This window comes from Pristiophorus japonicus, unplaced genomic scaffold (assembly GCF_044704955.1).
Source record: "Pristiophorus japonicus isolate sPriJap1 unplaced genomic scaffold, sPriJap1.hap1 HAP1_SCAFFOLD_1225, whole genome shotgun sequence".
Classification (NCBI taxonomy): domain Eukaryota; kingdom Metazoa; phylum Chordata; class Chondrichthyes; family Pristiophoridae; genus Pristiophorus; species Pristiophorus japonicus.
The window spans coordinates 10,001-35,000 of record NW_027250889.1 but is presented as its reverse complement, the minus strand read 5'-3'; the positions used below and the strand labels follow the sequence as shown (position 1 = coordinate 35,000).

The window sequence follows — 25,000 nt, the reverse complement described above, 5'->3', positions numbered from 1 at the left end:
ACTCCCTCAGTACTGCCCCTCCGACAGTGCGGCACTCCCTCAGTACTGCCCCTCCGACAGTGCGGCACTCCCTCAGTACTGCACTGGAGTGTGGGCCTGGATTAATTTGCTCATGTCCTCGGGGTGGGAGGAGGAGGGGTAAGCGGGGGGGAGGGGGAATGAGGGCCTCACGGTGATGTCAAAGGGAGGGGAAATCGAGACGGGGGGTCAAAGTTGAATTCGAGTGGGGTTATTGTAGGGGGGCTGTGATTGGCTCTCATTGTCGTTGCCCCCCCACCCCCCCGGCCTTGTGTCTCCATTTGCCCCCCTCCTCCCCCTCCCCCTCTAACCCTATTGAACCAGTTTCACAAGTTGGCGTCTAATTAATGGGAACAGGGAGACTAGGCCGGAAATGGAGCCTGCCTTTGAAGCGGGGGGAGCGCTTGGCCTTTTTATGAGCCTCTGTGCAGACCGGCCTCTTGTGGTCACTGCCTCCCTCAGTTCCAGCCGCTCACCCTGGCAACCGGGCGGATGCTTTGAGTTAAATCGTCCTCTCCCCCTCCCTCAGCAACGCAGCCCGCTTTATCTTCATCTGCTGCACAGCTGGGTCCAGGGACCTGTCCCTTCCTCCTCGCTTTCTGTCTCTCTCTCTCTCTCCCTTTTCTCTTTGTCCATCTGTCTCTCTCTCTCTCTATCTCTATCTCTCTCCGTCTCTCTCACTCTCTCTCTCTTTCTCTCTATCTCTATCTCTCTCCGTCTCTCTCACTCTCTCTCTCTATATCTCTCTCTGTCTCTCTCACTCTCTCTCTCTCCCTCTCTCTTTCTCTCTCTCTGTCTGTCTCTCTCTCTCCCTCTCTCTGTCTCTCTCTGTGTCTCACTCCCTGTCTCACCCTCTCTCTGTCTCACTCTCTCCATATCTTTCGCTTTCTCTTTCTCTCTCTCTCACTATTGTCTGTTTCTGCTTCTCTCTCTCTCTCGCTCCGAGTCAGGAGGTTGTGGGTTCAAGTCCCACCTCAGGGACTTCAGCACAGAAATCTAGGCTGACACTCCCAGTGCTGTACTGAGGGAGTGCCGCACTGTCGGAGGGGCGGTACTGAGGGAGTGCCGCCCTGTCGGAGGGGCGGTACTGAGGGAGTGCCGCACTGTCGGAGGGGCGGTACTGAGGGAGTGCCGCACTGTCGGAGGGGCTGTACTGAGGGAGCCCCGCACTGTCGGAGGGGCAGTACTGAGGGAGTGCCGCACTGTCGGAGGGGCAGTACTGAGGGAGAGCCGCACGGTCGGAGGGGCAGTACTGAGGGAGTGCCGCACTGTCGGAGGGGCTGTACTGAGGGAGTGCCGCACTGTCGGAGAGGCAGTACTGAGGGAGCCCCGCACTGTCGGAGGGGCAGTACTGAGGGAGCCCCGCACTGTCGGAGGGGCAGTACTGAGGGAGCGCCGCACTGTCGGAGGGGCAGTACTGAGGGAGTGCCGCACTGTCGGAGGGGCTGTACTGAGGGAGTGCCGCACTGTCGGAGGGGCAGTACTGAGGGAGCGCCGCACTGTCGGAGGGGCAGTACTGAGGGAGTGCCGCACTGTCGGAGGGGCAGTACTGAGGGAGAGCCGCACGGTCGGAGGGGCAGTACTGAGGGAGCGCCGCACTGTCGGAGGGGCAGTACTGAGGGAGCGCCGCACTGTCGGAGGGGCAGTACTGAGGGAGTGCCGCACTGTCGGAGGGGCAGTACTGAGGGAGTGCCGCACTGTCGGAGGGTCAGTACTGAGGGAGCGCCGCACTGTCGGAGGGGCAGTACTGAGGGAGCACCGCACTGTCGGAGGGGCAGTACTGAGGGAGTGCCGCACTGTCGGAGGGGCGGTACTGAGGGAGCGCCGCACTGTCGGAGGGGCAGTACTGAGGGAGCGCCGCACTGTCGGAGGGGTGGTACTGAGGGAGTGCTGCACTGTCGGAGGGGCAGTCTGTCGGATGAAACATTAAACCGAGGCTCCGTGCGCCCTCTGAGGTGAGGGTAAAAGATCCCACGCCCACCACTGGAGGGAGCGTGGGGGGAGATCTCCCGCTGTTGTACATTCAGGGCACACTGCAGGAGGCCATTCGGCCCATCGCGCCTGTACGTTGCTGTCCCGATCCCTGCCCTTTCCCCACAGCCCCACAACTTTATTCAATCCGCTTTTGAAAGTCACTATCGAATGTCCTCCTGCCTCTCCAGGCCGCGAGCTCCAGATCGTAGACACCCTCCGCGTAAAAATAGCCCTCCTCGTAAAAATAGCCCTCCGCGTAAAAATAGCCCTCCTCACCCGCCGCGAACTTGAGCCAATTTTCTTCAATTTTATTACAGTTACAGTCGCTGCTTATTTACTCTTTGTCAAAATTCTCCTCCTGGTTTACAAATCCCTCCATGTACCTCGCCCCTCCCTATCTCTGTAACCTCCTCCATGTACCTCGCCCCTCCCTATCTCTGTAACCTCCTCCATGTACCTCGCCCCTCCCTATCTCTAACCTCCTCCATGTACCTCGCCCCTCCCTATCTCTGTAACCTCCTCCATGTACCTCGCCCCTCCCTATCTCTGTAACCTCCTCCATGTACCTCGCCCCTCCCTATCTCTGTAACCTCCTCCATGTACCTCGCCCCTCCCTATCTCTGTAACCTCCTCCATGTACCTCGCCCCTCCCTATCTCTGTAACCTCCTCCATGTACCTCGCCCCTCCCTATCTCTGTAACCTCCTCCATGTACCTCGCCCCTCCCTATCTCTGTAACCTCCTCCATGTACCTCACCCCTCCCTATCTCTGTAACCTCCTCCATGTACCTCGCCCCTCCCTATCTCTGTAACCTCCTCCATGTACCTCGCCCCTCCCTATCTCTGTAACCTCCTCCATGTACCTCGCCCCTCCCTATCTCTGTAACCTCCTCCATGTACCTCGCCCCTCCCTATCTCTGTAACCTCCTCCATGTACCTCGCCCCTCCCTATCTCTGTAACCTCCTCCATGTACCTCGCCCCTCCCTATCTCTGTAACCTCCTCCATGTACCTCGCCCCTCCCTATCTCTGTAACCTCCTCCATGTACTTCGCCCCTCCCTATCTCTGTAACCTCCTCCATGTACCTCGCCCCTCCCTATCTCTGTAACCTCCTCCATGTACCTCGCCCCTCCCTATCTCTGTAACCTCCTCCATGTACCTCGCCCCTCCCTATCTCTGTAACCTCCTCCATGTACCTCACCCCTCCCTATCTCTGTAACCTCCTCCATGTACCTCGCCCCTCCCTATCTCTGTAACCTCCCCCATGTACCTCGCCCCTCCCTATCTCTGTAACCTCCTCCATGTACCTCGCCCCTCCCTATCTCTGTAACCTCCCCCATGTACCTCGCCCCTCCCTATCTCTGTAACCTCCTCCATGTACCTCGCCCCTCCCTATCTCTGTAACCTCCTCCATGTACCTCGCCCCTCCCTATCTCTGTAACCTCCTCCATGTACCTCGCCCCTCCCTATCTCTGTAACCTCCTCCATGTACCTCGCCCCTCCCTATCTTTGTAACCCCCTCCAGCCCCACAACCCCCCGAGATCTCTGCGCTCCTCTAACTCTGCCCTCCTGACCATCCCTGATTATAATCGCTCCACTATCGGTGGCCGTGCCTTCTGTTGCCTGGACCCCAAGCTCTGGAACTCCCTCCCTAAACCTCTCCGCCTCTCTACCTCTCTCCCCTCCTTGAGGTTGGGCCTCTACTCATTGGAGTTCAGAAGAATGAGAGGTGATCTTATCGAAACGTATCAGATTATGAGGGGGCTCGACAAGGTGGATGCAGAGAGGATGTTCCCACTGATGGGGGGAGACTAGAACTAGGGGGCATGGTCTTAGAATAAGGGGCCGCCCATTTAAAACTGAGATGAGGAGGAATTTCTTCTCTCAGAGGGTTGTAAATCTGTGGAATTCTCTGCCCCAGAGAGCTGTGGAGGCTGGGTCATTGAATATATTTAAGGTGGAGATAGACAGATTTTTGAGCGATAAGGGAGTGAAGGGTTATGGGGAGCAGGCGGGGAAGTGGAGCTGAGTCCATGATCGGATCAGCCATGGTCATATTAAATGGCGGAGCAGGTTCGAGGGGCCGAATGGCCGACTCCTGCTCCTGTTTCTGATGTTCTTTAAGGCGCTCCTTAAAACCGACCTCTTTGACAAAGCTTTTGGTCACCTGCCCTGATTTCTTCGCTCGTGGCTTGGTGTTAACATTTTTGTCTTAAACACTCGTGTGAGGTGCCTTGCGAGGTTTGACGCCGCGAAAGGGGCTATACAAATACAAATTGGTGTTGTTATTAATTTGAACATTTCTATTGGTCCTACACCAATATTTATCCCTCAACGAATGTAACTGTAACAAAAAACAGGTGACCTTCTGAATCTCGTGGCTGTTTGTGGGATCTTGCTCTGCGCAATCTGGCCCCCACGTTTCCTGCGTCACAACCGTGACCGCAATCCAACAAAGTACCGCGATGGAGGACCAGTGTGGAGCGCGTCTGTCTCTCTGGCAGTCTCCCTTCCCGTTTTTCTCTCTCTCTCTCTCTCTCTCTCTCTCTGGCTGTCCATCTTTCTCTCCGTCCTTGCTGTCTGTCTCGTTCCCTCTCCCCGATTTCCCCCTGCCCCCCGCCCCCCCCCGCTCGCCTCCGTTAACGGGATCCCTCTCGCTCTGCCGTTCGCAGGAGACCGGTACTGGGTGTTCAAGGAGGCCTCCTTGCAGTCGGGCTACCCCCGGAACCTGAGGGACATGGCTCCCAGGCTTCCCAAGGACCGCATCGACGCAGCTCTCTGGTGGAGCCCCAACGGCAAGACCTACTTCTTCCGGGGAAACAAGTAAGTCTTGGGCAAGCATTGTGGGGGGGGGAGAGGGGGCGTTCGGAGGGTGGGGGCCTGCGGGATAGGCCTCATCACTGGATCCAAGATGGCCGCTCCCTTTCCCGCCCTCTAACGGGCCGCTGTCGTCAAGGTGACGGGCCTGGTCACCGGATCCAAGATGGCCGCTCCCTTTCCCGCCTCTAACGGGCCGCTGTTGTCAAGGTGACGGGCCTGGTCACCGGATCCAAGATGGCCGCTCCCATTTCCCGCCTCAGAAGGGCCGGCGTTGTCAAGGTGACGGGCCTGGTCACTGGATCCAAGATGGCCGCTCCCTTTCCCGCCCACTAACGGGCCGCTGTTGTCAAGGTAACGGGCCTGGTCACTGGATCCAAGATGGCCACTCCCTTTCCCGCCCTCTAACGGGCCGCTGTTGTCAAGGTGACAGGCCTGGTCACTGGATCCAAGATGGCCGCTCCCTTTCCCGCCCTCTAACGGGCCGCTGTTGTCAAGGTGACAGGCCTGGTCACTGGATCCAAGATGGCCGCTCCCTTTCCCGCCCACTAACGGGCCGCTGTCGTCAAGGTGACGGGCCTGGTCACTGGATCCAAGATGGCCGCTCCCTTTCCCGCCTCTAACGGGCCGCTGTCGTCAAGGTGACGGGCCTGGTCACTGGATCCAAGATGGCCGCTCCCATTTCCCGCCTCAGAAGCGCCGGCGTTGTCACAGGCCCCATACCGCCATGTCTGCCGACCAGCGGAGAAGCGGGCGCGACCTGCGGCGCCGCGGGCGAATCCAAACCGGAGACCCGCAGGGCGAGACCGCCGCCGCCGCCGCCATTTTGAAATGGATTGGGGAACCCCCTAAAACTCGGGCCTGACCCGAGGCTTTCCCAAACTGACCTGCCCCGCGGCCCTCGTTGAGAACCTCCTCGGGAGAACGGGTTTCCGTTTTGCCGGTGTTTTGCCTCGTTGGCCAGCCGAGCTCGTGTGCCTCGGCGGGATATTCGGCTACAGGGGGAAGCGTACCTGAGCCCAATCCTGTCCTCGCCTGCCGTGGTGACGACGATCCCTGGCTGGTTTTCTCTCCCCCTATCCTCCCTTCCCTAACATGGGACACAGCAACAAATTGTCGTCCCATCAGCCCCCTGCCTCCAGCCCCTTCTCCCCAACCTGAGAGAAGCTAACTGCACAGAATTGGGAAGGGACCTGGGACCCTCCTGGTCTGTGTGTGGGGCTCAGTACCCGAGGGGGTGAAGGGGGAGGGGATGGGACTTTGGGATCTTGCTGCTCTGTGTGTGTGGGGCTCAGTACCACACTGGGTGAGGGGGGAGGGGATGGGACTTTGGGATCTTGCTGCTCTGTGTGTGTGGGGCTCAGTACCACACAGGGTGAGGGGGGAGGGGATGGGACTTTGGGATCTTGCTGCTCTGTGTGTGTGGGCCTCAGTACCCGAGGGGGCGAGGGGGGAGGGGATGGGACTTTGGGATCTTGCTGCTCTGTGTGTGGGCCTCAGTACCACAGGGGGTGAGGGGGGAGGGGATGAGACTTTGGGATCTTGCTGCTCTGTGTGTGGGCCTCAGTACCACACGGGGTGAGGGGGCAGGGGATGGGACTTTGGGATCTTGCTGCTCTGTGTGTGTGGGGCTCAGTACCACACTGGGTGAGGGGGGAGGGGATGGGACTTTGGGATCTTGCTGCTCTGTGTGTGGGCCTCAGTACCACAGGGGGTGAGGGGGGAGGGGATGGGACTTTGGGATCTTGCTGCTCTGTGTGTGTGGGCCTCAGTACCCGAGGGGGTGAGGGGGGCAGGGATGGGACTTTGGGATCTTGCTGCTCTGTGTGTGGGCCTCAGTACCCGAGGGGGTGAGGGGGGCGGGGATGGGACTTTGGGATCTTGCTGCTCTGTGTGTGGGCCTCAGTACCACACGGGGGTGAGGGGGGGAGGGGATGGGACTTTGGGATCTTGCTGCTCTGTGTGTGGGCCTCAGTACCACAGGGGGTGAGGGGGGAGGGGATGGGATTTTGGGATCTTGCTGCTCTGTGTGTGGGCCTCAGTACCCCCAGATTGTGATGGTCCCAGTTGCTGACGGACCAGTTTCTAACCCCCCGCCCTGCAGGTATTACCGCTATGACGAGGACACGCGTTCCGTGGAGGCAGGTTATCCGAAGTCCATCAGTGCCTGGCAGGGCATCCCCGATTCACCCAAGGCTGCCTTTGTTTCCGAAGATGGAGGTAGGTGGACACATCAAATCTGGGCAGGGCCCCACCTGCCTGTAGTGGGCCCCGTGGTGTAGGAACCGGGCTGTACTCTGTATCTAACCCCCTGTACCTGCCCTGGGAGTGTTTGATGGGACAGTGTAGAGGGAGCTTTACTCCGTATCTAACCCCCTGTACCTGCCCTGGGAGTGTTTGATGGGACAGTGTAGAGGGAGCTTTACTCTGTATCTAACCCCCTGTACCTGCCCTGGGAGTGTTTGATGGGACAGTGTAGAGGGAGCTTTATTCTATATCTAACCCCCTGTACCTGCCCTGGGAGTGTTTGATGGGACAGTGTAGAGGGAGCTTTACTCTGTATCTAACCCCGTGCTGTACCTGCCCTGGGAGTGTTTGATGGGACAGTGTAGAGGGAGCTTTACTCTGTACCTAACCCCCTGTACCTGCCCTGGGAGTGTTTGATGGGACAGTGTAGAGGGAGCTTTACTCTGTATCTAACCCCGTGCTGTACCTGCCCTGGGCGTGTTTGATGGGACAGTGTAGAGGGAGCTTTACTCTGTATCTAACCCCGTGCTGTACCTGCCCCGGGAGTGTTTGATGGACAGTGTAGAGGGAGCTTTACTCTGTATCTAACCCCCTGTACCTGCCCTGGGAGTGTTTGATGGGACAGTGTAGAGGGAGCTTTACTCTGTATCTAACCCCCTGTACCTGCCCTGGGAGTGTTTGATGGGACAGTGTAGAGGGAGCTTTACTCTGTATCTAACCCCGTGCTGTACCTGCCCTGGGAGTGTTTGATGGGACAGTGTAGAGGGAGCTTTACTCTGTATCTAACCCCGTGTTGTCCCTGCGTTGGGAGTGTTTAGTTTTGGAGGGTGGCGAAGATTCCCGTAGACAAAGAGTTGGGCGGGACTGTTGGTGTGGAGTCACGTGTAGTCTCAGTCCGGATCTGGCCGGCTGTTTTCCTTCTGGCGAAGCAGTTGGGTCTTTGCCGGCGGTGAGGGGGGTTTGGGGAGTGGGGGGGTCGACAGGTCGAGATACGTCCGGCCATTTTCTAACCGGATTCTCTGCCGTTCTCTCCCCCCCCCCCACCCCCACCTTGCAGTGTTCACCTACTTTGTGAAGGGGAACCGATATTGGAAGTTCAACAACCAGCACCTGAAGGTGGAGCCCGGATACCCCAAGTCCATCCTGCGAGACTGGTTCGGCTGTCCCACTGACCCCACCCTCGACACCGACAAGGACGTGGTAGTGACCGTGACAGATGACGCACCGATCGGCATCAACCCTGCCGCCATCGTGGTCCCGGTCCTGCTCCTCACTGCCGTCGTCATCCTGGCCTGCCTGGTCTTCGTCTTCAAGAGGAACGGCACTCCCAAACGTCTGCTGTACTGTCATCGCTCGCTGCTGGACAAAGTGTGAGGGGCGAGGGCTGTCCCCCGGCAACCCCTCCCCTCCCCGGCAACCCTCCCCTCCCCGGCAACCCCTCCCCGGCAACCCCTCCCCTCCCCGGCAACCCTCCCCTCCCCGGCAACCCTCCCCTCCCCGGCAACCCCCCCCTCCCCGGCAACCCCTCCCCTCCCCGGCAACCCTCCCCTCCCCGGCAACCCTCCCCTCCCCGGCAACCCCTCCCCTCCCCTCCCCGGCAACCCTCCCCTCCCCGGCAACCCCTCCCCTCCCCGGCAACCCTCCCCTCCCCCGGCAACCCCTCCCCTCCCCGGCAACCCTCCCCTCCCCGGCAACCCCTCCCCGGCAACCCTCCCCTCCCCGGCAACCCCTCCCCGGCAACCCCTCCCCTCCCCGGCAACCCTCCCCTCCCCGGCAACCCCTCCCCTCCCCGGCAACCCTCCCCTCCCCCGGCAACCCCTCCCCTCCCCGGCAACCCTCCCCTCCCCGGCAACCCCTCCCCGGCAACCCTCCCCTCCCCGGCAACCCCTCCCCGGCAACCCTCCCCTCCCCGGCAACCCTCCCCGGCAAACCCTCCCCTCCCCTCCCCGGCAACCCTCCCCTCCCCGGCAACCCCTCCCCTCCCCGGCAACCCTCCCCTCCCCGGCAACCCCTCCCCTCCCCCGGCAACCCTCCCCTCCCCGGCAACCCTCCCCTCCCCGGCAACCCTCCCCTCCCCCGGCAACCCCTCCCCTCCCCGGCAACCCTCCCCTCCCCGGCAACCCCTCCCCGGCAACCCCTCCCCTCCCCGGCAACCCTCCCCTCCCCGGCAACCCTTCCCCTCCCCGGCAACCCCCCCCTCCCTCCCCTCCCCCGGCAACCCCTCCCCTCCCCGGCAACCCTCCCCTCCCCGGCAACCCTCCCCTCCCCCGGCAACCCTCCCCTCCCTCCCCTCCCCCGGCAACCCCTCCCCTCCCCGGCAACCCCTCCCCTCCCCGGCAACCCTCCCCTCCCCGGCAACCCTCCCCTCCCCCGGCAACCCTCCCCTCCCCGGCAACCCCTCCCCTCCCCGGCAACCCTCCCCTCCCCGGCAACCCTCCCCTCCCTCCCCTCCCCCGGCAACCCCTCCCTCCCCTCCCCGGCAACCCTCCCCTCCCCGGCAACCCTCCCCTCCCTCCCCTCCCCCGGCAACCCCTCCCTCCCCTCCCCGGCAACCCTCCCCTCCCCGGCAACCCCTCCCCTCCCCGGCAACCCTCCCCTCCCCGGCAACCCCTCCCCTCCCCCGGCAACCCTCCCCTCCCCCGGCAACCCTCCCCTCCCTCCCCTCCCCCGGCAACCCCTCCCTCCCCTCCCCGGCAACCCTCCCCTCCCGGCAACCCTCCCCTCCCTCCCCTCCCCCGGCAACCCCTCCCTCCCCTCCCCGGCAACCCCTCCCCTCCCCGGCAACCCCTCCCCTCCCCGGCAACCCCTCCCCGGCAACCCCTCCCCTCCCCGGCAACCCCTCCCCGGCAACCCTCCCCTCCCCGGCAACCCTCCCCTCCCCGGCAACCCCTCCCCCAGCAACCCCTCCCCTCCCCCGGCAACCCCTCCCCTCCCCCGGCAACCCCTCCCCGGCAACCCCTCCCCGGCAACCCCTCCCCGGCAACCCCTCCCCTCCCCCGGCAAACCCTCCCCTCCCCCAGCAACCCCTCCCCTCCCCGGCAACCCCTCCCCTCCCCGGAAACCCCTCCCCTCCCCGGCAACCCCTCCCCCGGCAACCCCTCCCCTCCCCGGCAACCCCTCCCCTCCCCCGGCAACCCCTCCCCTCCCCGGCAACCCCTCCCCGGCAACCCCTTCCCTCCCTCCCCTCCCCCGGCAACCCCTCCCCTCCCCGGCAAACCCTCCCCTCCCCGGCAACCCCTCCCCTCCCCGGCAACCCCTCCCCGGCAACCCCTCCCCTCCCCGGCAACCCCTCCCCTCCCCGGCAACCCTCCCCGGCAAACCCTCCCCTCCCCCGGCAAACCCTCCCCTCCCCCGGCAACCCCTCCCCTCCCCCGGCAAACCCTTCCTCCCCCGGCAACCCATTCCCTCCCCCTCCCTCGGCAACCACTCCCCTCCCCCGGCAACCCTCCCCTCCCCTTCCCTCCCCCGGCAACCCCTCTCCTCCTCTCCCCCAGCAACCCCTTCCCATTCCCCTCACCCCCTCCTGTCCTCCTCCACCAAACCTCCCCCCCCGCCACCCCTCCCCTCATTTTCTCCTCCTCCTCCATCTAACCTCACCCCTCACTCCTTCCTCCCTCTCCCTCCTTACTCTCCCCTCCACCGATCCTCCATTGCTCCCTCCCACCCCCCTCCCCTCACTCCCTCACTCCCCCCTCCCCTCACTCCCCCCCTCTCCCCTCACTCCCTCACTCCCCTCACTCCCATACTCCCTCCCTCCCCTCACTCCCCCCCTCTCCCCTCACTCCCATACTCCCTCCCTCCCCTCACTCCCTCACTCCCCCCCTCTCCCCTCCTCCTGTGGTGTACCGATGCCCGTCTCCCGGTCGGATTGGGCCTGCCCTCCTCGCACTCGCAGTGCCTCCCCTCTCGCCCTCGAGTGTTCTTGAGAAACGCCTCCCCCCTCCCCCCACCCCTCCCCCCCACCTCCCTTCACCCACTCAGCATCTGAATCCCTCGAGTCAGGCGGCGAGGGTACCCGAAGAGGACCAAGCCCTCCACGACCTTTCCCCTTTCGAGGGCGGGCGCGCGCCCACGCCCCCTTTGACCTCACAGCCGCCTTTGACCTTGTGGCAGAGGGCAGCGGATGGTCCCATTCCAGCGGGGGGGGGAGGGGGGAGAGTTACAGGCCCGGCTTTGCCGCTGGGTTCGAAGGTCACGGTTATGACCCTTGACCTGGCCACCCCTGGGGCCTCCTGTCCGCTCATTGCATTTGAGGTTTTTCCGCCCCTCCCATCAGCCCCTCCCCTTCACGTTTGTGGCTCTGGGGGGGGGCGGGCGGGGGGGGCCTTGCGATCGAGGCCTCGGGGCGGGGAAGGGTGAGCGAGGGAGACGGGAGGGAGTTATCCTCCGGGATATTGGCCAGTGGGAGGGGAGGGGGAGGCCTGAGAGGCGGCTTGCTGTGTTCCGCTGTGGGATAGGGCCGCAGTGGGGAGGGTTGGGGTGGCGGGGAGGGGGGAACGCGACTCCCAACAGCGGCTCAAGCAGCGCGGGACCGCTGATTCACCTCTGACCCCCCTCTCGCGGGACTCCGGGCCTTCGGGTGCTGGAATGGACCTGCCCGCAATCTCCATGTTGACTGACCGACGGGCTTCCCCATCGCCGTTGCGTCCTGGTTTACTGGACAGTCACGCAGTCTCGAGTCACACGGCGGCGGGGACAATCCAACAAGGCGCGCCACAAGTTCAATCCTCGGTGGAACATTTCCTGGAGGGACTTTTGCTTCCAAAGGTGTTTCAGTGGCCACCTCCCACACCGGCGTATTCGTGGGAACGGAGCGGAAGGGCGCATGTCGCGACACGGAGTTAGACGCGCGGCCTCGCGCGACGGGCGATGTGGGCCCCGATCTCCGTCCCGCTCGATAAGACCCACCCCCCCCGACGATGTGACGGGAAGTCAGCCTGGGACACCCCCGCCCCACATACACACACACACACACGCACCAGTTAGGCCATCTCGGTGGAGATGTCTGATGGGCAGAGATGGTCGGTCGCCCGTGGTCAGGCCCAGAGACCACCACAGGACTTCTCAGGGGCAGGGAGTCGGGGCCTGGAGGTGCTGTTCCACCCACAGCCTCTCGGGCCGTCACAGACAGCGCCACGACAGGTGGGGAGCCCGTCGGAGAATGCCTTGGGGTCAGGGGTGGAGAGCACGATGGGAGCCTCAGGGATCAAGGAATGGAAGGCCCACCAGAGAAGGTCTCGGGGGTCAGAGAGATGGAGAGCACGATGGGAGCGTCAGGGATCAAAGAATGGAAGGCCCTCCAGAGAAGGTCTCGGGGGGTCAGAGAGATGGAGAGCACGATGGGAGCATCAGGGATCAAGGAATGGAAGGCCCACCAGAGAAGGTCTCGGGGGGTCAGAGAGATGGAGAGCACGATGGGAGCGTCAGAGATCAAGGACTGGAAGGCCCACCAGAGAAGATCTCGGGGGTCAGGGGTGGAGAACATCAGGGAATGTCCCAGCATCAGGGATGGACAGTATCGGGGGCCCCAGGTCAGGGATGGACAGTATCGGAGGTCCCAGGGTCAGGGGTTGACAGTATAGGGGGGTCCCAGGGTCAGGGATGGACAGTATAGGGGGTCCCAGGTCAGGGATGGACAGTATAGGGAGGTCCCAGGGTCAGGGATGGACAGTATCGGGGGTCCCAGGTCACGGATGGACAGTATCGGAGGTCCTAGGTCAGGGATGCAGAAGATCAGGGAATGTCCCAGGTTAGGGATGGACAGTATACTGGGGGTCCCAGGTCAGGGATGGACAGTATCGGGGGTCCCAGGGTCAGGGATGGACAGTATCGGGGGTCCCAGGTCAGGGATGGACAGTATAAGGGGTTCCAGGGTCAGGGGTTGAAAGTATAGGGGGGTCCCAGGGTCAGGGATGGACAGTATAGGGGTCTCGGGTCAGGGATGGACAGTATCGGGGGTCCCGGGTCAGGGATGGACACTATACTGGGGGTCCCAGGTCAGGGATGGACAGTTTCGGGGGTCCCAGGTCAGGGATGGACAGTATACTGGGGGTCTCAGGTCAGGGATGGACAGTATCAGGGGTTCCAGGTCAGGGATGGACAGTATACTGGGGGTCCCAGGTCAGGGATGGACAGTATACTGGGGGTCCCAGGTCAGGGATGGACAGTTTCGGGGGTCCCAGGTCAGAGATGGACAGTATACTGGGGGTCCCAGGTCAGGGATGGACAGTATACTGGGGGTCCCAGGTCAGGGATGGACAGTTTCGGGGGTCCCGGGTCAGGGATGGACAGTATATTGGGGGTCCCAGGTCAGGGATGGACAGTTTCGGGGGTCCCAGGTCAGGGATGGACAGTATACTGGGGGTCCCAGGTCAGGGATGGACAGTATACTGGGGGTCCCAGGTCAGGGATGGACAGTATCGGGGGTCCCAGGTCAGGGATGGAGAAGATCAAAGACCCTTCACCAGCCAGCTGATGGTTCCCAACAGCACTCGTGGCCCCTGGGACTATCTGGGGCCGCACACATGAGCGGGGTTTGAGAGTAAGTGTTCAGGTTTGGGTGGCACTGGGGCATGGTGGGGAATCCCCGTGGCTCAGTCCCAGGTTCCTCCCGCTGACCAAACGCTGGGGAAGACCCAGCAAGTTCCTTGAGCGCGATCAATGTCAAAGGGCGTTCGGTCTGTCTTGATCCCGTGCGGAAAGGGAAGATTGTGGGAGGGGGGGGCCATTGCCAATTTGTTCAATCTGGTTTCTCCTCCTTGGTTCAGGGCCTTTGGTGAGATTCTTGCCCCCCCCCCACACCCCTCGCTCAATGTGAAGGGGCTTTTCACCAACATTTGATGCTGTGTGTACGTGTTTACTCAACGGGATGGGGTCTGCTCTCTAGTCGGGACAGTATTATCCCAGTCGTAGAATCTTACAGCACCGAGAGAGGCCGTTGGCTCTCCCTGGTGCCCCAGAGCCCAATTGACCCCCTTTCCCCCCACAACCCTGCACAATTTTCCCCCCCTTCAACTATCCATCCAGTTGCCCCCTTTTCAATGTCACCCGTTCAGCCATTGACCGCAGCAGCCCTCCGCGTGAGAAACACTTCTCCTCCTCTGGTCCTTTGGGCCAATCGCCGTGAGCCTGTGGCCGCTGGTTACCGACCCCCACACGGTCCCGGGGGAGGGGTAAGGGGGGGGGGGAGGGGGTCGCGGCTACAGTTGACCCCATCGCCCGCGGATCAAGGAAAGGGGGAGAAAGAGCGTAGAGGGGCGGGGTGGGGTTTCCCGATCACCAATCCAGGGACTTCTGCTGGGACCGGGTGAAGGGTGTGGCGGGGGGGGAGGGGTTTTGTGATGAACACCACGGTCAAATACCCGCCTGGCATTCACCGCCTGTCGACCCCACCCCGGGCGAGGTCCTGGAAGACTTTAAGCCCGCGCAGCGAGAGTCAATGTGTCGGGTTGGGGGTGAGGGGGGGGGTGGAAAAGAGCCATGGCGATAGCGATTGCGTTTCCCAGGTAACGAGGGTGGTGGGGGGGGGGGGGAAATGGCTCATTTGACCCCTGACCCCCCCCCCCCCCCCCCTGCGGTCAACCATCGTGGGTCAAAGGGCAAAGAAAGAGAGGGAGAGAGGAATCCCGGCCTCCCAAAACATTCCCGCGCGACATTCCTGCTCCAACCCTCGAAACGTTAGGAAGCAAGATGGCGGCACTCTTAAAGGTACAGTCCGCCTGAGCGACAGCGCACATAAGGGAACGATGAGACCCACGCGATGCTTTTTGTGTGTTTTTTATATTATATGTGTGATTATTAAAGTGATTTTTTTCTCGCCCGTTATTTGAGAAGCCAATTTAACCTGCTGGGCAGGTGCTGGGATTTTGGCATCCAGTGTTCCAGCAGACCTTCTGTACAAATCTTCCTTCTTATTGTGAAAAGTGAATTTTGTTTTGTTTTCGGTTTTTAAAAAAAAAAAGAAACAGAATATTAACTTGTGTTTTTTTTTCCGGGTTAATTCAACGGTTTGTGGACTCGTGTAATTTAATGTCAAAAGAAATAAAATCAGAAATGGCTTTGGAAAGTGGTTCTTGCCTCTGGTTCTTGTGGGGGAAGTCTTTCTCTCTCTCGACTCGGAAGCCACAAGGATTTGGGTACGAGGCTCCATTCACCGTGAGTGGCCCCTACCTTCCCCCACCTCCTCCCCCCTCCCGTCCCAGGGACTCGAGCACTCTAGGCTCACACTCCCAGTGCAGTACTGAGGGAGCGCCGCACTGTCGGAGGGGCAGTACTGAGGGAGTGCCGCACTGTCGGAGGTGCAGTACTGAGGGAGCGCCGCACTGTCGGAGGGGCAGTGCTGAGGGAGCGCCGCACTGTGGGAGGGGCAGTACTGAGGGAGCCCCGCACTGTTGGAGGGGCAGTACTGAAGGAGCCCCGCACTGTGGGAGGGGCAGTACTGAGGGAGCGCCGCACTGTGGGAGGGGCAGTACTGAGGGAGCGCCGCACTGTGGGAGGGGCAGTACTGAAGGAGCCCCGCACTGTGGGAGGGGCAGTACTGAGGGAGCCCCGCACTGTCGGTGGGGCAGTACTGAAGGAGCCCCGCACTGTGGGAGGGGCAGTACTGAGGGAGCGCCGCACTGTGGGAGGGGCAGTACTGAGGGAGCGCCGCACTGTGGGAGGGGCAGTACTGAAGGAGCCCCGCACTGTCGGAGGGGCAGTACTGAGGGAGCCCCGCACTGTGGGAGGGGCAGTACTGAGGGAGCCCCGCACTGTCGGAGGGGCAGTACTGAGGGAGCCCCGCACTGTGGGAGGGGCAGTACTGAGGGAGCCCCGCACTGTGGGAGGGGCAGTACTGAGGGAGCCCCGCACTGTCGGAGGGGCAGTACTGAGGGAGCCCCGCACTGTGGGAGGGGCAGTACTGAGGGAGCCCCGCACTGTCGGAGGGGCAGTACTGAGGGAGCCCCGCACTGTGGGAGGGGCAGTACTGAGGGAGCTTGTGATGCACACGTTGGCTGCCCTGTTTCCTACACTGCCAAAGTGCTGAATTGTCTGCGAAGCACTTTGCGACAAGCGCAGGATGTTAGAGGTGCTGTATAAACAGAGGTAAGTCTGTCCTTGTCTCTCTCTTTTTGCTCTCTTTATCTTTCTCTCTTTCGTTCAGACCGTTTGAGGAGGTGGGGAGGCCATGATCGACGTGGTACTGAGGCTCGTGAAGCAGAAATTTCCCAGGTAACCCTCCGCCCCGCCATTAAAGAAGCAGTAGCAGGACATTTGGAAAAGCAAAATTGGGTCAGGCAGAGTCACCATGGATTTATGACGGGGAAGTCATGTTTGACAAATTTGCTGGAGTTCTTTGAAGATGCAATGAACAGGATGGATAAAGGGGAACCAGTGGATGTGGTGTATTTGGATTTCCAGAAGGCATTTGACAAGGTGCCACATAAAAGGTTACTGCACAAGATGAAAGTTCACGGGGGTTGGGGGTAATATATTAACATGGACAGAGGATTGGTTAACTAACAGAGAACAGAGAGTGAGGATAAATGGGTCATTCTCTGGTTGGCCACCAGTGACTAGTGGGGTGCCGCAGGGATCAGTGCTGGGACCCCAACTATTTACAATCTATATTAATGACTTGGACTGATTCCCGGGATGGTGGGACTGACCTATCAAGAAAGACTGGATCAACTGGGCTTGTATTCACTGGAGTTCAGAAGAATGAGAGGGGATCTCATAGAAACGTTTAAAATTCTGACGGGTTTAGACAGATTAGATGCAGGAAGAATGTTCCCGATGTTGGGGAAACCCAGAACCAGGGGTCACAGTCTGAGGATAAGGGGTAAGCCATTTAGGGTCGAGATGAGGAGACACTTCTTCACCCAGAGAGTGGTGAACCTGTGGAATTCTCTACCACAGAAAGTTATTGAGGCCAATTCATTAAATATATTCAAAAGGGAGTTAGATGAAGTCCTTACTACTCGGGGGATTAAGGGGTATGGCGAGAAAGCAGGAATGGGGGACTGAAGTTGCATGTTCAGCCATGAACTCATTGAATGGCGGTGCAGGCTCGAAGGGCTGAATGGCCTACTCCTGCACCTATTTTCTATGTTTCTATGGAAGAAGGGACGGAGTGTAACGTAGCCAAGTTTGCTGACGATACAAAGATGGGAGGAAAAGCAATGTGGGAAAGTGTGAGGTTATCCACTTTGTCAGAAATAATACAAAAGCAAGTTATTATTTAAATGGAGACAGATTACAAAGTGCCGCAGTACAGCGGGACCTGGGGGTTACTTGTACATGAAACACAAAAGGTTAGTCTGCAGGTACAGCAAGTGATCAGGAAGGCCAATGGTATCTTGGCCTTTATTGCAAAGGGGGATGGAGTATAAAAGCAGGGAAGTCTTGCTCCAGTTATACAGGGTATTGGTGAGGCCACACCTGGAGTACTGCGTGCAGTTTTGGTCTCCGTATTTACGAAAGGATATACTTGCTTTGGAGGCAGTTCAGAGAAGGTTCACTCGGTTGATTCCGGGGATGAGGGGGTTGACTTATGAGGAAAGGTTGAGGAGGTTGGGCCTCTACTCATTGGAGTTCAGAAGAATAAGAGGTGATCTTATCGAAACGTATCAGATTATGAGGGGGCTCGACAAGGTGGATGCAGAGAGGATGTTCCCACTGATGGGGGAGACTAGAACTAGGGGGCACGGTCTTAGAATAAGGGGCCGCCCATTTAAACCTGAGATGAGGAGGAATTTCTTCTCTCAGAGGGTTGTAAATCTGTGGAATTCTCTGCCCCAGAGAGCTGTGGAGGCTGGGTCATTGAATATATTTAAGGGGGAGATAGACAGATTTTTGAGCGATAAGGGAGTGAAGGGTTATGGGGAGCGGGCGGGGAAGTGGAGCTGAGTCCATGATCGGATCAGCCATGGTCGTATTAAATGGCGGAGCAGGCTCGAGGGGCTGAATGGCCGACTCCTGCTCCTATTTCTGATGGTCTTATGATGTGGGGTCGAGGACGAGCTCCCCCTCCCCTGCCCCACCTCACGGTTGAATAGCTGGGCTCACACATGAAGAATGACAACAACAACTTGCATTGAGATGGCGCCTTTAAGGTAGTAAAATGTCCCGAGACGCTTCACAGGAGTGTTTATCAAACACAATTTGACAACCCGGGCACATCAGGAGAGATTAGGGCAGGTGACCAAGGGCTCGGTCAGAGAGGGAGGGTTTAAGGTGAGTCTTGCAGGAGGAGAGAGAGGCGGAGAGGTTTAGGGTGGGAGTTCTAGAGCTTGGGGCCCAGGCAACAGAAGGCACGGCCACCGATGGTGGAGCGATTATAATCAGGGATGGTCAGGAGGGCAGAGTTAGAGGAGCGCAGATATCTCGGGGGTGGTGGGGGAAGAAAGAAAGCAAGACTTGCATTTATATAGCGCCTTTCATGACCACCATACGTCTCAAAGCTCTTTACAGCCAATGAAGAACTTTTGGAGTGTGGTCACTGTTGTAATGTGGGAAACACGGCAGCCAATTTGCGCACAGCAAGCTCCCACAAACAGCGATGTGATAATGACCAGATCATCTGTTTTTGTTATGTTGGTTGAAGGATAACTATTGGCCCCAGGACACCGGGGAGAACTCCCCCTGCTCTTCTTCCAAATAGTGGCCCCGGGATCTTTTACATCCACCTGAGAGAGCAGACGCGGCCTCGGTTTATCATCACCATCACAGGCAGTCCCTCGGAATCGAGGAAGACTTGCCCCCACTCTAACAGTGAGTTCTCAGGTGACTGAACAGCCCAATACGGGAACCACAGTCCCTGTCACAGGTGGGACAGACAGTGGTTGAGGGAAGGGGAGGGTGGGACTGGTTTGCCGCACGCTCCTTCCGCTGCCTGCGCTTGCTTTCTGCACGCTCTCGGCGACGAGACTCGAGGTGCTCAGCGCCCTCCCGGATGCACTTCCTCCACTTAGGGCGGACTGGTCTTTGGGCCCAGGGACTCCCAGGTGTCGATGGGGATGTTGCACTTTATCAGGGAGGGCTTTGAGGGTGGTCCCTTGTAACGTTTCCTCTGCCCACCTGGGGCTCGCTTGCCCGTGAAGGAGTTCCGAGTAGAGCGCTTGCTTTGGGGAGTCTCGTGTCTGGGCGGCCATGCGGACAATGTGGCCCTGCCCAGCGGAGCTGGTCGAGTGTGGTCAGTGCTTCGATGCTGGGGATGTTGGGCCTGGTCGAGGAGGCTAACTGTTATGTATTGATGCTTGGGGTCACCGGACACCAGGGGGGGCGCCACAGTCGGAGGTCATCGGGCTGTACGCACGCGTGCGGGGTCACGGGTATATAAGTGCGGGTACCATGTCACGTGGGTTACTTTGGCCGTGAATAAAGTTGGATCGGGTTTACACCTGAGGCAATTTACAGTAACACGTCTTGTGAGTCATTACATTCATTGCATTGGGTGACGAGGGAGCTTGAAAACCTTCGCAGGTACAATGGGCACCGTTGGAATTCTGGAGAGATTCGCGGATGGCAAGGAGCGGGAGGATTTTATCGACTGCCTGGATCAGTAATTTGTGGCCAACAAAATGGTGGGAGAGGCTGACTCAGTTCGACGCAGGGCGGTTTTCCTCACCGTTTGTGGTCCGAAAATTTAGGGCCTCATGGAGAACCTTCTCTCGCCTTTACGTCCAACGGACAAAGAATACGGGGATTTGTGCGCTTTGCTGCGTGACCACCTTAAACCAAAAGAGGGGACCACCAGCTCACACTATCGCTTCCACACGCATGTTGGTGCTGAGGGCCAGGATGTGTCGGGACTCATCGCTGACCTGCGATGTCTTGCTGAGCTGTGTATGTACGGGAACGTGTGGGAAGACATGCTGCGAGATTTCTTCCTGATAGGCATCAACCATGATGTCATTCTTCGGAGGTTATTGGCCGAAGAGAAGCTGGGTTTGAGCAAGGCCATCGCGATCGCCCAGGCATGCTTGGCGGCTGATGATAATTTGAGGCAGATATCATTGAAGAGTCGGAGCTCCACGGCAAGTCCTGTAAACAAGATTGTGTCTACGTCTGGCAGAGCTGCTTACAGCAGGGCCTACTCGACTGTTTATGAGCTGCTCAAAGTCCGACAACTGGTACCAATCCGATTTCACCCTGTTGGTGTTGTGGGGGCAATCATCGGCCTCATCAGTGTCGCTTTAAACAGTCCTCCTGCAATGGCTGTTCGAAAGTGGGGCATCTTCAGAGAATGTGCCCACAACTGAGCAAGCATGCTGCTGCTCACCACATTGCTGATGATGACCAGTCCAGTGCTGGCCCGGATACACAACCCGACGAGGAAGTGTACGGTCTGTATTCGTTCTTGGGAAGGAGCCAGCCGATAATCGTTAATGTGAAGCTGAATGGCGTGCCTGTATCAATGGTGCTGGACACGGGGCGCGAGCCAGTCGATAATGAGCCAGAGGACATTCGACAAGCTGTGGGACACTGAGGCTGTGAAGACTAAGCTGAGTCCAGTCAATGCCAAGTTGCTATTTACACTAAGGAACTCATACCGGTGCTTGGCAATGCAGTAGTCGAGGTGTCATATGATGGTGTGGTTCATGATCTTCCATTATGTTTTGTCCCAGGCACTGGTCCAATGCTGTTCGGCAGGAATTGGCTCGAGAAAATCAAGTGGAACTGGAATGATGTCAAAGCGTTGTCCTTGGTGGATAACACTTCGTGTGCTCAAGTGTTGAAGAAGTTTCCTTCTTTGTTTGAACCGGGCATTGGTAATTTTAAGGTAGCCAAAGTGGAGTCTGGTGCAAGGCCTGTCTATCATAAGGCTCAGTCTGTTCCCTACATGATGAGGGAGAAGGTTGAAATTGAGCTTGACAAACTCCAGCGTGAAGGGATCATATCACCGGTCGAGTTTAACGAGTGAACCAGTCCCATTGTTCCTGTGTTGAAGAGCGATGGCACTGTCAGGATTTGTGGAGATGACAAGGTTACGATTAACCGATTTTCGAAACAGGATCAGTACCCGTTACCGAAGCCTGATGACCTGTTCGCCATGCTATCTTGTGGAAAGGTGAATACTAAACTGGATCTGACGTCGGCCCATATGACCCAGGAGCTTGTCGACATTTCGAAGAAACTCACCTGCATCAACACCCGTAAAGGACTGTTCGTCTACAACAGGCGTCCTTTTGGGATTCGTACGGCTACAGCCATATTTCAGAGGAATATGGAGAGTTTACTGAAGTCCGTTCCTAGAACCGTCGTGTTTCAAGATGACATTCTGGTCACAGGTCACGACATTTGAACAATCTTGAAGAAGTCCTACATCGTCTAAACAAAGTGGGACTCAGGCTGAAATGCTCGAAATGTGTATTCATGGCACCTGAAGTCGAATTCCTGGGGAGGAAGATTGCTGCTGATGGTATCAGGCCCACTGATTCAAAAACCAAGGCCATCAAAAATGCACCCAGGCCTCAGAATGTGACGGAGCTGCGTTCGTTCCTCGGGCTACTCAACTACTTCAGTAATTTCCTACCCAGATTGAGCACTTTTACTAGAGCCACTGCATGTGTTACTAAGAAAAGGTGACAACTGGGTCTGGGGTGTGTCTCAAGATAGAGCCTTTGAGAAAGCCAAGAATCTGCTCTGTTCCAACAAGTTGCTTGTTCATTCTGATCCGTGTAATCGTCTTGTATTGGCCTGTGAGGCTTCATCATATGGGGTTGGCTGTGTACTCCAACAAGCAAATGAGTCAGGTAAGCCACAACCTGTTGCGGATACTTCGAAAAGTGTCAAAGACGGAAGGAGCTTACATTATGGTAGAAAAAGAAGCTTTGGCCTGTGTGTATGGGGTCAAAAAGATGCATCAGTACCTGTTTGGTCTTCGTTTTGAACTCGAAACGGATCACAAGCCACTCATTGCATTGTTTTTGGAAAACAAAGATATTAATACCAATGCATCATCCCGTATCCAGAGGTGGGCGTTGACATTGTCTGCCTATGATTAAGTTATTCATCATAGACCTGGCACTGAGAATTGTGCCGATGCACTGAGTCGTCTGTCGTTGTCCACACCTGAGGTGGAGATGCCTCAACCTGCAGATCTACTCCGAGTAATGGATGCTTTTGAGAGTGAAGGGACCCCTGTCACTGCTGGATCTGGACCAGCCATGACCCTATTTTATTGGTTGTGAAACGGTGTGTACTCCGTGGTGATTGGTCTGTAATACCTATGGAGATGTGTGAGGGGACCAAACCTTACAACCGTCACAAAGAAGAATTGTCCATTCAGGCAGACTGTTTACTGTGTTGTCATGTCTCAGAAAGTAGAGAGAAATTTGTATGTGAACTACATAGCACTCATCCTGGTATTGTCGTGATGAAGTCCATTGCCAGGTTCCATGTACGGTGGCCTGGAATCGACTCTGAGCTGGAATCATGTGTGCATCAGTGCAACACTTGCATGCAGCTCAGTAAAGTACCAGCGGAATCTCCACTGAGTCTGTGGTCGTGACCATCCAAACCCTGATCCAGGATCCACATCGAGTTTGCCGGCCCTTTCCTGGGAAAGATGTTTTTTATTGTGGTGGATGCTTATTAAAAGTGGATAGAGTGTGTTATTATGTCATCCAGTACGTCCACAGCTACCATTGAGAGCCTTCGTGTCATGTTTGCTACTCATGGTTTGCCCGACATTGTTGTGAGCGACAACGGATCGTGCTTCACAAGTCTGGAGTTTCAGGAGTTCATGAAACTCAATGGTATTAAACATGTGAGGTGAGCCCCATTCAAACCTGCTTCTAATGGTCAAGCAGACCGTGCTGTTCAAACGATCGAGCAGAGTATGAAACGTGTAACTCAGGGCTCACTGCAGACTCACTTGTCCTGTATATTGTTCAGTTACAGGACCAGACCTCAGACACTTACTGGGGTCTCCCCTGCTGAACTATGATGAACAGAAATCCCAAGACCAAGCTTTCACTTGTTCATCCTGATTTGAATGATCGTGTTGAAAACAGACGTCAAAGTCAGCAATTGTATCATGATGGTGCTGCTATGTCACGTGACATCTCAGTCAACGACCCGGTTCATGTACTGAACTACGGTCAAGGTCCCAGGTGGATCGCTGGTACTGTTAGGGCCAAGGAGGGTAACAGAGTGCCCAAGAATGGCCAAACAGGCAGGGAGCATGTTGATCAGGTCAAACTGCGGCACACGGATGAACTGGAACTGCTTGAGGAAGATGCCGTCAGTGACCAACCAACCAATGTTCGCTCATCATGAAACTGGAGCTCCAGTCCCTGATGTGGTCATTACCCCTCCCAGCAGATCGGTTATTCAGCCCTCAGTCATAACTGACTCACAACACTCGCCCAGAACTGGAGTTCAACTCAGACGATCAACTCGTGAGCAGAAAGTCCCAGACCGTCTTAATTTGTAAAAAGACTGATACTAAGATCTTGAAAGGGGGAATGTTGTTATGTATTGATGCTTGGGGTCACCAGACACCAGGGGGGGGCGCCACTGTCGGAGGTCATCGGGCTGTACGCGCGAGTACGCGGTCACTGGTATATAAGCGCGGGTACCATTGTACGTGGGTTATTTTGGGTGCAAATAAAGTTGGATCAGGTTTATAGCTGAGGCAGTTTACAGTAACACGTCTTGTGAGTCATTGCATTCATTACACGAACGTTGGTGCCTCTGTCCTCCCGGGGGATTTGCAGGATCTTGCGGAGACAGCGTTGGTGGTATTTCTCCAGCGACTTGAGGTGTCTACTGTACATGGTCCGTGTCTCTGGGCCATACAGGAGGGCGGGTATCACTACAGCCCTGTAGACCATGAGCTGGGGGTGAGGTGTCTACTGTACATGGTCCACGTCTCTGGGCCATACAGGAGGGCGGGTATCACTACAGCCCTGTAGACCATGAGCTGGGGGTGAGGTGTCTACTGTACATGGTCCACGTCTCTGGGCCATACAGGAGGGCGCGTATCACTACAGCCCTGTAGACCATGAGCTGGGTGGTGGGTTTGAGGGCCTGGTCTTCGAACACTCTCTTCCTCAGGCGACCGAAGGCTACACTGGCGCACTGGAGGCGGTGCTGGATCCCGAGGTATGGGAAATGGTCCACCACCTTCTGGGGGCAATTAGGGATGGGCAATAAATGCCGGCCTTGCCAGCGATGCCCACATCCCTGGAACAAATGTGGCTTTGGTGTGAAATATTTGTTTGGTAACAAATCCTCGGAAACGTCTTGGACGCTATACAAATGCAAGTTGCTTGAATGTGGCCTTGCTGACTCTCTGTGTGTGCGTGGTGGAGAGAGACTTCGCTCAGAGGTAGTAATTACCCCGCCCCCAGTGCCGAGAGTGTTTCCTTCTCTGATTGCAGAGCAGTGATAAACGGGGTCAGCGTAGGCGGGCAGTTAAAGCCTTGTGGTTGGCCAGCGGAACCACGGGGAGTTCTGAAATAAGCAGACTCTCAGCGGAGTGACCTCGCCTGGCCCAGCGCCCTACCCCTCCCTCCTCGCCCCCCCCCCCAACCCCCCCAGGACTCGGAATTCCTCCATCCGCTCGGGAAACCACAGGCCAGATAAGACAGACTGTTGACCTCAGATGGTAGGCTGAGACGTACCAACATTAGCGTCCTCGACCAGGCCCAACATCCCCAGCATCGAAGCACTGACCACACTCGACCAGCTCCGCTGGGCAGGGCCACATTGTCCGCATGGCCCCCCCAGACACGAGACTCCCCAAAGCAAGCGCTCTACTCGGAACTCCTTCACGGGCAAGCGAGCCCCAGGTGGGCAGAGGAAACGTTACAAGGGACACACCCTCAAAGCCTCCCTGATAAAGTGCAACATCCCCACCGACACCTGGGAGTCCCTGGGCCCAAAGACCAGTCCGCCCTAAGTGGAGGAAGTGCATCCGGGAGGGCGCTGAGCACCTCGAGGCTTGTCGCCGAGA

At 58.0% G+C, this 25,000-nt stretch overlaps 1 protein-coding gene across 1 annotated transcript in view; it reads left to right on the top strand.

The window, feature by feature from the left end:
* LOC139242117 (matrix metalloproteinase-14-like) overlaps positions 1–8,564 on the top strand; it is a 35,429-nt gene extending 26,865 nt beyond the window's left edge. Inside the window, exons 7-9 of the mRNA XM_070870246.1 lie at positions 4,665–4,815; positions 6,914–7,029; positions 8,114–8,564. Of these exons, the coding sequence (XP_070726347.1) occupies positions 4,665–4,815; positions 6,914–7,029; positions 8,114–8,430 (584 nt within the window). The 3' untranslated portion in view covers positions 8,431–8,564. The remainder of the gene's footprint in view (positions 1–4,664; positions 4,816–6,913; positions 7,030–8,113) is intronic.
* Positions 8,565–25,000: the final 16,436 nt, after the last annotated feature.